Source organism: Mytilus californianus, unplaced genomic scaffold (genome assembly GCF_021869535.1).
Source record: "Mytilus californianus isolate M0D057914Y unplaced genomic scaffold, xbMytCali1.0.p SCAF_8, whole genome shotgun sequence".
NCBI classification, from domain to species: Eukaryota; Metazoa; Mollusca; class Bivalvia; order Mytilida; family Mytilidae; genus Mytilus; species Mytilus californianus.
In genome coordinates, this window is record NW_026262734.1 from 27,990,275 (window position 1) to 28,004,075 (window position 13,801).

Below are 13,801 nucleotides of genomic sequence, written 5' to 3' on the forward strand. Positions count from 1 at the left end.
ATTTAGTATTTTAACGTCATGGACAGTCATAGAAGACATGACTAGTAAGGCCCACTTTGGAATGCAAAGGGAAAATGATGTTACTTTCAGGTTGGATAAGGGCAGAAATTTTGCCTTTCTTCATGTCAACTATGCACCCTCAGAGAATTATTGAAATGGTTCGTTAACGCGTGGCAATCACCCTGTACGAGGCATCTCAATTCCGACAAGACATGGCTGCGTATTTATACATCTCACACAGCCAAACGGAAGAAGATCAGATATAGCCAGGATTTTGATGCCGTGTTGGAGATGCAAAGGGATGACCATATTTCTGAACCCCAGTCAATCCATGGATAAAGACATATTGAAGAAGACTTCAAAGAAAAGAAAACTACAAAATATAATAAAATGAATAACATATATATAACTTCCTTGATAAATATCAAGACATGTCATATCGACATTTCGTCGGGGAAACTTATGCATCAATGAAATTCATTCGAAAGATTAACGAAACTTTTTTCTGGATATCTTACATTAACATATTAACATGGCGAACATTCATGTATATTTGTCATACTCCCGAGCAAGTATAGGCATATTTTCGTGCATATCGAGATTTTGACGGCCGCCATATTATTCTTGAACAAGGAGCCTGATAAAATAAAGATTATTAAAACAATAATGGGAAACGAATAAGTAATCGAATAAACAGTATCAGGAAACAAATAAAAACAGACAATTTTATCACTTACAGAATCCGTGATGATATCCCCATTTGTGTACTGCAAAGAAATTTTCGTACAAATTATTAAAATATTAACTTTTCTTATTTCAAATAAAAATGAATTGAATAATATAGGGACTATATAACAAAAATTTGAATCTAACAACATGAATCTCACTATTTACACATAGATTTAAATCAATCTCAAAACAATCACAGGCTCACACACAGGCTTATAGGTTCCTTAAAGTTATTTCAAACAATGATATTGGTCTTAGGTGTATCTATAAAAAAGGCACAGAAACTGTTAATCAATAAAAAAAGGTTAAAAATTAATTTAATACTGAATACATTTTACATCAAATTTTTACTTACCGAACCCGCTAGTACAATGAATGGCTATCAGCAATGTATATACAACACATGTGTATCCCAGCAACATTTGTATCCTTTAAATGAAAATTATATATATTTATATATATATATATATGTATAAAAGAGAAAACTTAAAGCAAGTGTTTTGTACAATGGTAGTTTAACCGCGTAATTTATTATATAATCACTTGTTAAGCCTCGGAAAACAAATAGCTGCGTATTTTCTTAAAGCCAATTATGCAATTTTACATATATTTTGAAATATCAAAAAAGTAAATAAATGGATTTTAAAAACAAATTCATATTCCTTGCCATAGTAAACCTCTTTATAGCTCTCGACTTACTAGTGATAAGGCTAATCCATTGGTCATTCATATGGAATGCAGTCGGTATTTTTTTAGAACTTGTCAGATAATAGTGAACACAATATTCTTAAATTGTCACACTTTATAAATACTTTCCCTGAGGTAATGACCAAATGAAGTTTCTTCCGATGACAATGTCTTGTGACAAATATTTCATTCCTGTTCAGAACGATCCGATGACAATGACGAGTTTGGGCGTGCATCAAACATTTTAAGACGCATCTTTTAATGTTCGGTTTAATTTACACAGTGGCACACATTCCAGGTAGCTTCAAAAGAACTTACATGTTTGATTCAGAATATAAATTTTTTTTTTTGAAAATAAGAATCAAAGTAATCCTGCTTTAAAGCAGTTACATACGTATCTTCTGGTTAAATCCGAACGAACCCTTGTCGCTTACTTGGAAGTTCTTCCAACAGGATATGTTTGTAGTTATAAAAACACGGGAACTTAGAAAGTACAACGTTAATGGATTATCCAATCGTCACTTGATATGGAAAACAAATGGTCAGCATTATACGACGAAATAACAAGAATATATTTTTACAAACAAGTACAATATCGTGAATGATGAGGTCAGTACAATAAATGTCATGGCTTTTTTCTTCTAGGCTTCACGTGATATATTGTTATTTTTCATCTTTATTTACAAACAACTCACTGTATGTCTATAAAAAGTCTTCGCAGTTTTCATATTGACAACTATTCACATTTTCCTATATCTTAAATTATAAATGGAATGTCAGTAATTGATTAGATTTTTTTTTTAAATAGTGCTGAAATCCATCAATTTATTACGGAATCCCATTTAGGACGTTCCAAAAATATATATTTGAATTCGAAATAACGAATTTAAATCGTTATCACGAATTGAAGAATTCGATATAACAGGTTAAATTCGTATATATTGGATGCGTATGCCTTTTGTTAAATCTTTGATTCAAAGATGAAACACCTAAAAAATACGGATTTCACACCGTTCAAACATTGACATTTTACTATATTGTTTTATTACAACAAGGATTTTGCCTCTTATAGGCGTAGTAGAGTGACATAATATCTGAAAATCGATCTCATCGAACGGAAATTTCCTACTTAAACAGATTTTCCGTACATTATCTACTGTAATTGCTATCAAATTACCATGGACGTTACTCAATGTTTACCTGGAAAACCATTTTGGTTGATTTACTTTAGGTTTCACTGTTGTAATAATCTAAAACGAACTGTTTTCAAAAAGTAAGGGTGAAATGGTCTTCTTCCGATCGGTGTCCTGTAGCCACCCCCCCCCCCCCCCATGCCAATTTTTCCGGTGGGATAACTGGATCGATTCATTTTTTCCACCCGGAAAAATTGGCAACTCCCCCCCCCCCCCCCCCCCATGTAAACTAGAGGGTGGGGGAGAACCAGGATCAGACATATTTTCCCCCCTAGTAACACGAGAAGCTAATGTTTCCCCCCTTGTAATATAACGTCGGCAACGTCAGTAAGAAATTTTATGCATAAAAGAATAGTAACCTTTTTTAATACGTTTATCGTCACCAAACCATCATAGTATTATAATACATTTAATATCATATGATTTATTCTGTTTTATTAAAGTAATTAGCCCTTTCAAGATATTGGCACCAATAAGTAATGTGACTTTGATATACATATACTGTCAGGAACAATGATGAATAATTCTATGAACCTCTTGTTTTCTTATGATATCCCTTTCATTTATAACGTTCCAGCGATCGGAATTAATAGATTATTTTTTGACAGATTTTTTTTTATCCTGCAATCAGCCAACTATTGTATAAATAACAAGTACATAAATAAATTTTTGCTTTATTTGTACTTGTACAAATAAAGTCCCCTGTTATCCCTCTTCCATGTTGAGCAAGCGGTAATGTGGATATTTCTTTTTGCGTACCAGTTCATTTTGGGGTCCTCTTCGCGGTCCGCTTTTAAACTATGTCGATTTCTTTGAAAAATTAGAGACAATGATTAAGATTTTAAATTGAACAACTAAAGTTAAGTGTTGGGTGTAAATTTCAGGATAAAAACAATATATGTACATTGTCGGAAAATATAAAATTTATTTGTACTCGCTGCGAAACAGGAGAAAAGCTCGGTGAGCCTCGCTTTTCGTCCTGTTTCTAAAGCTCATACAAATAAATTTTATATTTTCCGACAATGTACATATATTGTATATATATTGGGTATTACCTCGGGCCATTTCTAAACGAAAAATCTACCCATGTGAAGAGATAAACGTTTCCATCCGATTAGTTTGGGTGGGTTTTTTTTTTTACAAAGTCCATGCTTAATTGTATTTGGCCTGTGATCTTAATGCGACACAACTACTAAGAGTTTTGATAAATCGATGACTTCCTTTTCATTCACATGCTAAAACATTTCATTTTGTATAATAAGGGTAAAACAAAACTGAATGAACATCAAAGCAAAAAGTATGGTGTGAAAACACATAGAATCACCTACAATCTGACACTAAAATATCTTAAACTTAAGCAATAAAAATCCGTCAAGCAATAATTATAAGAGACAACGGGAATATTACCTCGGGCCATTTCTAAACGAAAAATCTACCAATGTGAAGAGATAAACGTTTCCTTCCGATTAGTTTGGGTGGTATTAAGTCCATGCTTAATTGTATTTGGCCTGTGATGTAAATGCGACACAACTACTAAGAGTATTGGTGATATCATACAAGGTTTTGATGTCGCCCTTTTATGCACCAAATTCTGCTTCAGTTGCAAGGTCATTTACATATTCTCTCTTGTCTTTCCAACAGTATTGTTTTACTTCTTTGTTGAGGTTCTGGTGTTTGTTTTGTGCCTCTTTTTTGTGAGCCTTTGTTCTTGCATTATCAACTTTTTTCCTTCATTTTCCTTCTCTCTTTTATGTTATCTCATGTTCCATGTGACATCCAATCTTTATTTTTGTTTGTTTTTCTTCCAAGAACATCTTCACACACTTCCTTGATGATATCTCTACCTGCTTCCCATTCATTATATATTGTCCCGTTTGCATGTTTAATGTTTACTTTGGCAATGACAAGGTGGTGGTCTGAACTGACATCGGCTCCTCTCATAGCTCTACCGTCTTGTAGTGAACTTCTCCATCTATGACTTATCATGATGTGGTCAATCTGATTTTTTGTTTTTCCACCAGGGAATTACCATGTCTCCTTGTGTGTATTCTTATGTGGGAACACAATGCCTTCTATTCTACCTAATTCATCTGTCAACATATTAAAATTTTAAGAGCATATGCGGACTGGTTCATAAGTAATTGCAAAGAAACGACATGAAGTGCAAAATTCTAATCTATCAAGGGTCATAACTCTCGGACGGCAAAAGTTAAAAATCATCAATATCGAACGTGACCTCAATTTTTTCATCAGTAACAACATTTTAGAATTTTAAACACTGAGTGGTTCATGTTAAGTAATTGCAGGGAAACGACATAATGTGTCATTTTTCAATAGTTCAAGGACCATAACTCCTGAACGGTAAAAGTGAAAATAGTCAATATCAAATAACCTCATCATAGATACCAGGACTTGACCTCCATTTGTCATGATGACGAGGGGGGTTTTAACGACCTTGACTATCCATGAAGGTCTTGCACTTGTCATAAGTAATAACTATCATAATTTGAAACCCATAGGTAGAAGTGTTCATAAGTCATTGAACGGAAACGACATAAAGTGCCATTTTCGAATAGATCAAGGTCCATAACTCCTGAAAGATTAAGGTGAAAATCGTCTTTACCGAATTTAACCTCATTCTGTCATTAGTATCAGTATATCAAAATTCTAAGCATTGGTTGAACGGTTCAGAAGTTATTGCACTGAAACTGTTGGGAGCCGCTCGCCAACATTCCGCCCAACGTACTTCACTAATTTAATAACCGTATATTTCCTTCGGAGAACCCGGTTAAAAATCTTCACAAAATACAAATAACGGAAAACAATCAAAATATATCATCCGGTTTATGAGAAGTATTCCATCCTCGAGAGTGATAGTATTGTAGTTCCTGAGGATGACGTCAATACCGTCAATGTTGATGAAAAGAGAATATGGAGCATGGAGAAAGTTCAAATAATTCGACAGATTTAGTAATACACCACATTCAATCGTTGAAAGTAACAGGTACAGACACATATGTAGAAAAAATATGCAAAGCAAGAAATATTTCTAAAGTTTAAATGACCTAACACTTATCAACAAAACCGTTTCAGACAATGTAAAGGAAAATCAAGAATTCCAAAAACTACAATACGCAAAGCGCAAGGGAAAAACGCATGAAAAATCAGTAAATGAAGAAGATCAAGTACTTTTATTCAACTCTCGAAAAGCTTCAAGAAAAGGTTCGAAACTAGAAAAAACATTGAAAGGTCCATATAATGTTTCAGCAATCACACCTAAGAGTGTAGCAACATAAGCTTCATTGAATGGGAACAAAATCGCAACAAAATACAATATAAAAAAAATTGAAGAAATTTATATCAAGAGAAGCACAATCAAGTTGAAACTTGCCCGAAAGTCAGGTTTACCAGAATTGTCAAACGGATGACTTACCAGCGAATAAACCGACGATTATCCGACGCGTATAGTGATGTAGCAAGTAGACGATTTATTCCGATTGATGTTGAATGGCAGAAAAATGTTTTGAATACGTTGCCATGCTCTCTCTCTATTTACAAAGATCTACAAAGTTCTGCCATCCGGTTAATTTGGAAAAGGCGACACTTGGATGTCCGAAACGTGTTGTTGTCATGAAAGGTGACGGCAACTGTTTTTATCGATCAATCGCTTATGCTCTGACTGGTAGTCAGGTTGGCCATTAGAAAGTGAGTTGCTTCATTGTTGACTGGATGTGTACAATAAAAAAAAAGTAGAATTTCTTTGGAAGTAAATATTTGGACAAAAGTAATATGATGCAGTCGGGAATTTGGGCCACAGAGGCGGAAATTCCATTGTTGACCAGCGTCTGCATTAGAAACTAACATAATTATGTACTGTCAATCGGGAGGAGAGTCCATGAAATGGCTTAACTATAGATCTGACACATTTGGTATGAAGTCTAACGCACCAAAATGTATCTTCTTAGAGAATTCTGGTGGAAACCAATTAAATTTGTTGAATCTGTGGTGTAGATAGCTATACGTTTCGTTTTAAAACAAAATATCATCATTACTATAAATATATTGGTACTGTTCAGTTTATGTCGTTTAAAATTAATTTGTTCCCTAGTTCTTCGTGTTATTAAAAGCTCGATTCTCCAATTACTTCTTTCAATCGCCCAACTTTATCATTTGAACAATCAGATATAATGACATTACACAACGATAATCAGGACAAATATGTTAATTTTTTTTAGGAAATAATTCAAAGTTTGGATCATAACGGTTGCAATGTGTTCTTGAAATTGAACACCACACAAAATATGTTTGTTTTGTATAAATATAAGGGCATTTTTAGACTTGTACGTTAACTCTACGGCCAAGAAATACATGAAGGAAGATTTTCTTGTCATGAATATAAAAAAGAGGATATAGGATATGATTGCCAAATGAGATACTATTCACCGAAATTAAACTGACGTGGTAGTAAGCACTTATAGGCCATCGTACGGCCTTCAACAATGACAAAATCCCATACCGTATAGTCGGCTATAAAAGGCCCCGACAATAAAAATGTGAACCAATTCAAACGAGAAAACTAACGTCCTAATTTATAAAATAACAATTTACGAAAAACAAACATGACAGACATGAACCAACGACAACCACTGTACTACAGGCTCCTGACTTGGGACAGGCACATAAAGAATGTGGCGGGGTTAAACATATTCGTGAGCGCTCAATCCTCCTCAACTTAACATGGGACAGTCGCTGACTTGTAAATATCAGTTACAATTGGCTTAACTCAAAAGGTTGGTACGAGGCACAATAACCACTTTTATAAAAACAATAGACACAAAGCACTCGCAGTTACTGAAAGCTAGTTTAAAGCCAATTATAACTGATACAAAATCATGTTCTCCAAGACTGATTTTTCATTCATAATTCATAATGAAATAACTAATAACGAGATTTATATCTATGAGACAATGTTACATTTCATAAAAAGGACAACCAGCAGAGGCAGACATTAACTGCAAAAACATGATTATTTATTATGGTTGTGAAACGACATTTTGTCAACCGGATACAGAAAAGACTATTAAATTTTGAAGATTTACTTGCATCATTGAAATACCAGTTTACTCGAATACTAAATAGATGTCAGATAAACTGATTACATCAAGACGATAAAAAGAATGAGACTAAATTAGTTCTGAATCTTGCATTAACTGAAGATTCTACTAGTTTAAAAACAATACATAAAGAAAAGCTTTTACTGCATTTCAAAGTGAAAAATGAAGTTAATTAAATGAAAGTAAAAGAAGGAGCCTTTTCCCTGGGGTGGGGAGGTTAGGGGTTGGTATGGGGTATACACCTAGTATGTTTTCAAATAAAAAAAAATGTGTATGTGAAATGTCAGCATATTGAAGATTTGGACGAGTAGACAAAACAACACAACAAATTACAGACCGGTAAATCAAATACTAGTAGTTAGAGATACTCAATACAGCGCATCAGACAGAAACAAAAACTAACCGACAAAGTGAATGACAGACTGGAAGATATGAAGACATACTTGTGAACACTGAATAAATACAGGTGGATTTGTGGACAGACTGGCGGAAATGTCGACATTCAATTGGACGGTGAACATCAATACAAACAAGTTGGATATAGACAGGCAGATGGACAACGGACAGACTTGTTGACACATGGACAGACTTGTTGACCGGTGAACATATCAACAGATTGGTTGACACAAAGACAGACTAGTGGGCATATAGACAGACTAATATGCATGTCAACAGAGTAGGAGATAGATGGACAGACGCTGAACATGGTGACAGACTGGTGAACATGCAGAGGGACTAGTGGACACATGGACAGACTGGTGAACATAAAGGGAGACTAGTGAACATGTAGACAAACTTGTGGACACAAAAACAGACTGGTGAACATGTAGACAGACTAGTGGACACATGGACAGACTGGTGAACATGAAGAGAGACTAGTGAACATGTGGACAGACTAGTGAACATGTAAACAGACTGGTGAACATGTAGACAGACTAGTGGACATATGGACAGACTGGTGAACATGAAGAGAGACTAGTGAACATGTGGACAGACTAGTGAACATGTAAACAGACTGGTGGACATGTAGACAAACTAGTGGACACATATATATACCGCTGAACATGTGGAATTGTCATGCAATAGAAGTTCCTTCATAATATCAGAACCAAATGGAAGAAATATTCTGCAATATTATTGCCACTGGAACAAATATTACATAATTTGTTCCTTACGGAATAAATGGTATAGTAGATTTGTTCCAAGAGGTACATATATTATGGCAGTGGTTATAACAACGTTTGCAGGGGAACTTCTGTTACGCGGAAAAAATATACGTTGACAGAATGACTGGTGGACACATAGACATACTGGTGAACATGTTTAGAGGCTAATAAACATCTACGTAGACAAACTGGGGAATATGTAGACCCACTCTAGAATGGTGGAAATACGGACAGACTAGTTGGTGCATACACAGACTGGTGGACATGTACATGTAAACAGACTGGTTGACACAAAGACAGACTTGTGGACATATGGACAGAATTGTGTGCATGTTGACAGAGTAGGAGACAGATGGACAGCCGCTGACCGTGTTGGCTGACTGGTAGAAACGTAGACAGACTGATGGACACGTAAACAGTCTGGTGGACATAATGACAGACTAGTAAGCATGTTGAAAGACTTGTGGACATGTAAACAGAATAGTAGACACTTAGTCACACTGGAGAACATGCAGAGATCAGTGAACATGTAGACAGACAAATTGACACATAGACAGACTGATGAAGATGTAGACAAACTAGTGGACCCATGGACAGACTGGTGGACCTTTGGAATGACTGATGGACTCGTAGACAGACCGCTGAACACGAAGGGAGACTAGTGTTCATGTGGACATACTAGTGAATATGAAGAAAGACTAGTTGACAAAAGGACAGACTGGTGGACATGTGGAATGACTGGTCGACACGTAGACAGACTGATGGACAGGTGAACAGACTGGTGGACATAATGACAGACTAGTGAGCATGTTGAAATACTGGTGGACATGTAGACAGAATAGTAGACACAAAGACAGACTGGCAACATAGAGAGAATAGTGAAAATATAGACAGACAAGTGGACTTATAGACAGACTGATGAACATGTAGACAGAATAGTGGATTTATAGACAAACTGATGAACACGTAGACAGACCAATGAACACGAAGGAAGACTAGTGAACATGTGGACATACTAGTGAAAATGTAGACAGACTAGTTGACACATACACAGAATCGTGAACATGAAGACAGGCAAGGGGACACATAGAATGACTGGTAAAAATAAAGACAGACTTGTCGACACATAGACAGACTATTGGACATGTAGACAGACCAGTGAACATGAAAACAGATTAGTGAACAGTTGGAGAGACTAGTAAACATGTAGGCAGATTAGTGAACATGAAGACAGACTAGTGGACACAAAGATAGACTAGTGAACATGTAAACAGACTGGTTGACATGTAGACAGACTAGTCGACACATAAACATACCGGTGAACATATGGGCCTTTTTAAAAAAAATGTCCATTTTTGACAATGGAAAATGAAAAAAAAAATTTGAGAAATAAGTGATTTTATTGTTCATGTCAATACTTTAATCAGTATAAACTCAATAATAAATATGCAACCTTAAACTGAACGGTAAGTTTGACTACAAGTCTGTAAAAGTGAACATGGTATACCAAGATGTGACATGTCCCCTTCGCAACGATTTCTGTAAGGCTCTACCATGCTAAAAATTAGAATTTAAAAGGTATTTTTTCTTCAAGAATCTGACAAAAATAAATGATTTTATACGGTTCAACTATCTGATTTGCAATTTTAGCTACTAGAAAATAAAACAATATTTTAAAATATTCAAAAAAGTCCACTGCGTAACGATATATGTCTCCTATGAAACGCTATGTGTCCACTTCGGAATGAAATGTTGCGAGATTAACCGTTGCGCAGTGGATGTATTTACATGTTTTAGCAGCCATTGTTGCTACACACGGTTTCTCAGATACATGTTTTTATGATTATTCATATTGTCTTAGATAATACATTTTATTTCATAACCTCTACGTTTTTTTTATGATTTGAGGTCAACATTTCTTAAAAAAAGACGTTGCAAAGTGGACAAACGAAAAAGTACGCTATCAATAGGACTTGCCAATTGATTCAATGCAGACGAACTATATCACCAGCATCGACAGATGACCGCCATGTTACTAAATGAAGTTGTATTAGTGGCAAGTAAAAGAAAAGACTACAATTTGAATAAAAGAATGATTACAATTTTGCCAATTGTTTGTTGTCGTTGCGAAATGGACATTTTTTCATGGACAAATCTATTTGAAGTTATCTAAATATTTGAATACTTTTTGCAATGTTCAGATGTAGCTCTATGACAAAATATTGAAAAAGGAGCAAAAAAGATTGATAAATTGTATGAAATATTGAAAATATGAATATACTTTCAAATGTGCACAGAGTGTTTTTGCTGTTTTTGAGCCCTTTGATCTGATATTTTCAGACAGTCTTTACCACAAAGCAGACAAAAAGTGTTGCCGTTGTCTTTAATAAGTAAAACGCCCATATTCGGAATGACTGGTGGACACGCAGACAAACTGGTGAACATTTTGAGAGACTATTGAACATGTGGACAGACTGGTGAATATGTAGACAGACTAGTTAACACATAGACAGACTGATGAACATGCAGACAGACTGGTGGACATATAAACAGACCAATGGACACAAAGACAGTCTGGTGAAATGTGGAATGACTGGTGAACACGTAGAAAGATTGTTGAGCATGCAGAGAGACTACTGAACATGTAGACAGACTGGTGAACATGTAGACAGAGAAGTGGACACATAGACATACTGGTAAACTTGTGGAATGGCTGGTTGATACGTAAGCAGACTGGTGGACATGTAGAGAGACTTGTGGACATGTTAGCATATGTCAATAAGTTGCAGTTGTATCAATATTTTCAACAAGATATTAATGGGTCAAAATATCTTTGTGAATATTAGTGTGAAAGTGTGAATCTCCAATTTTTACAGTTGCATTTTATCATCCATAGTAAATATGAATAGGAACACGTTTTCATGCCAGCCATACGAATAGATTCGATTTTTGACAGACTCATGACGTACGGTGACCTATAGTTGTTAATTTCTGTGTCATTTGGTCATTGTGGAGAGTTGTCTCATTGGCAACCATACCACATCTTCTTTTTATATTTCATTATATATGAATGAGCCATTATGAGGTTTTTTCTCGAATGCAAACGGCACCCCTGTAACAAAATATAGGTGTCCCAAACCCACTCCCTGACCCCAGGCCTTTTAAGTGACAATCAATCATGCGTGTCGCCAAAGCAAACATAATTTGTACCCAACATTTCTTCAATTTGTTCAAAGCATCCCAAGTCGATTATTTTAGCATTTCAGAGATCAATCATGCAAAATATATATACATATATGGCGTGCAATTTTGATTTATAAATATATATAGTGAAATCTATACTGTGAGGCCAGAGGGAAAATATGGCCATGGGGAAAAAGTAGATATATGTATACGTATTGTCAAATTTCCGCGGGGAAGAATATGGCAATGACCCAAAACTTCCCCGGGGGAAAAATGAGCTCATGCCAGTTTTCCTCTGGAAGAATGGCTACATAACATCGGTAGTAAAATCCTTGCCAAATGGGGTGTCCGTTTGGCTTTGTGGGATATCTAAATACGCAGACATGTTCGGTCGAAATGGTGAAGTTAAGTTTGATTCTATGTGTAGAAAGCGTTCCACGCTCTTTGTGCGTTAAAAGAACCAACAATGGGAGATGGTTAATTAATTTGTCAATTTTTTTACTATCTTTGCAATCGTACCTAAAATGAATATTCATTTTTCATGATAAATTCGCATAATTTGTTGGATAACTATCAATATTTACGGGGATTTTCGGAAGAGAGTGGGGGTAGGGGCAGAAAGATTTTAGACAGGAATATCCTGGCCTTGTAAGAGCTGCAATCTTCATTGTTTTTTCAAACAGCTTTGCATTTGGAAAACATAACATTAGTGTACATGCATGTTGACATCGATGTGTAAGACAAAAAACTACAATGTCATAACATGTCCTTCCTTAGGAATTTAGTTCAAACGGGGTTCAATGTTTTATTGTTAGAACTTGTATGTGTTATATGTGAGGGGGCGATAGACCCATGTCAGACAAGTACAGGGGTGGATCCAGGATTTTAGGTTAGGAGGGTCGCAAACATAAATTTTCGCCGAGAGGAGCGAGGCTAAAAAAATTTTGAGGTAAAATTATCGAAATATTCTTTATTAAGCTGAGGAGTCTGACAACCCATGCTTTGCAAATTTTAGGGGGTGGGGGGGGGGGGGGGGGCACGCCCGCCACGCTCCCGCCTGAATCCGCCCCTGAAGTTCATGGTCATGTCTTGTGGTCGTTCCCTTATGTAACTGTGGTAAACTTTATCTTACATTTGTGTATCAATTTAATTGTGTATTTGTTGTATTCTTGTATGCATATTATTTGTTATTGCTTGATCCTTATGGGTGTAATATTTTGCAATGAAGATCATAAATATTATTTTTCACGAAAGTCAGAACCAGAAACATACAATTTTCCAGAATTGCCACCAATTACATTTCTAAACTTCACTACTAAGGGAATGATTGTTAAATATTCCGGGGAGGACGAAAAAAGGGGGGGGGGGGGGTTATGGGGGAGGGGTGTGGCAGGAAATTTTTTTGCCGATTGACCTTATTTTCATCTGTTTCTGTGCATTTATATTATTTCCGCGGCTTCACCGTGCACAAAAGTTTTATTTTCACTTTTGCACTCAACTCTTTACTGCATTTCTGCATTTACTTAGTGTTACATTATTTTCCTAGGACAAAAACGACGCCATACTATTCGCGTTGCTTGGACATTTCTCATCTCATCATAAAGTTAACACTGAACTGTGGAATATATTATAGAAAATTATTATCAGACCTTTCCGGGCATTTTTTCGGAATCTGCGACACTTAAACTATTGACGTCATACAACAATCACCTTTGCATTGTTGTGTCAG

General features: G+C 35.6%; 1 protein-coding gene across 1 annotated transcript in view; it reads right to left on the minus strand.

Moving 5' to 3' along the window:
* Positions 1-13,801, minus strand: part of LOC127711967 (carbonic anhydrase 12-like) — a 74,835-nt gene that overhangs the window by 9,948 nt on the left and 51,086 nt on the right. The window contains exons 11-12 of the mRNA XM_052218123.1: positions 1,085-1,158; positions 738-767 (exon numbers count right to left, since the gene is read on the minus strand). Coding sequence (XP_052074083.1) covers positions 738-767; positions 1,085-1,158 — 104 coding nt within the window. The remainder of the gene's footprint in view (positions 1-737; positions 768-1,084; positions 1,159-13,801) is intronic.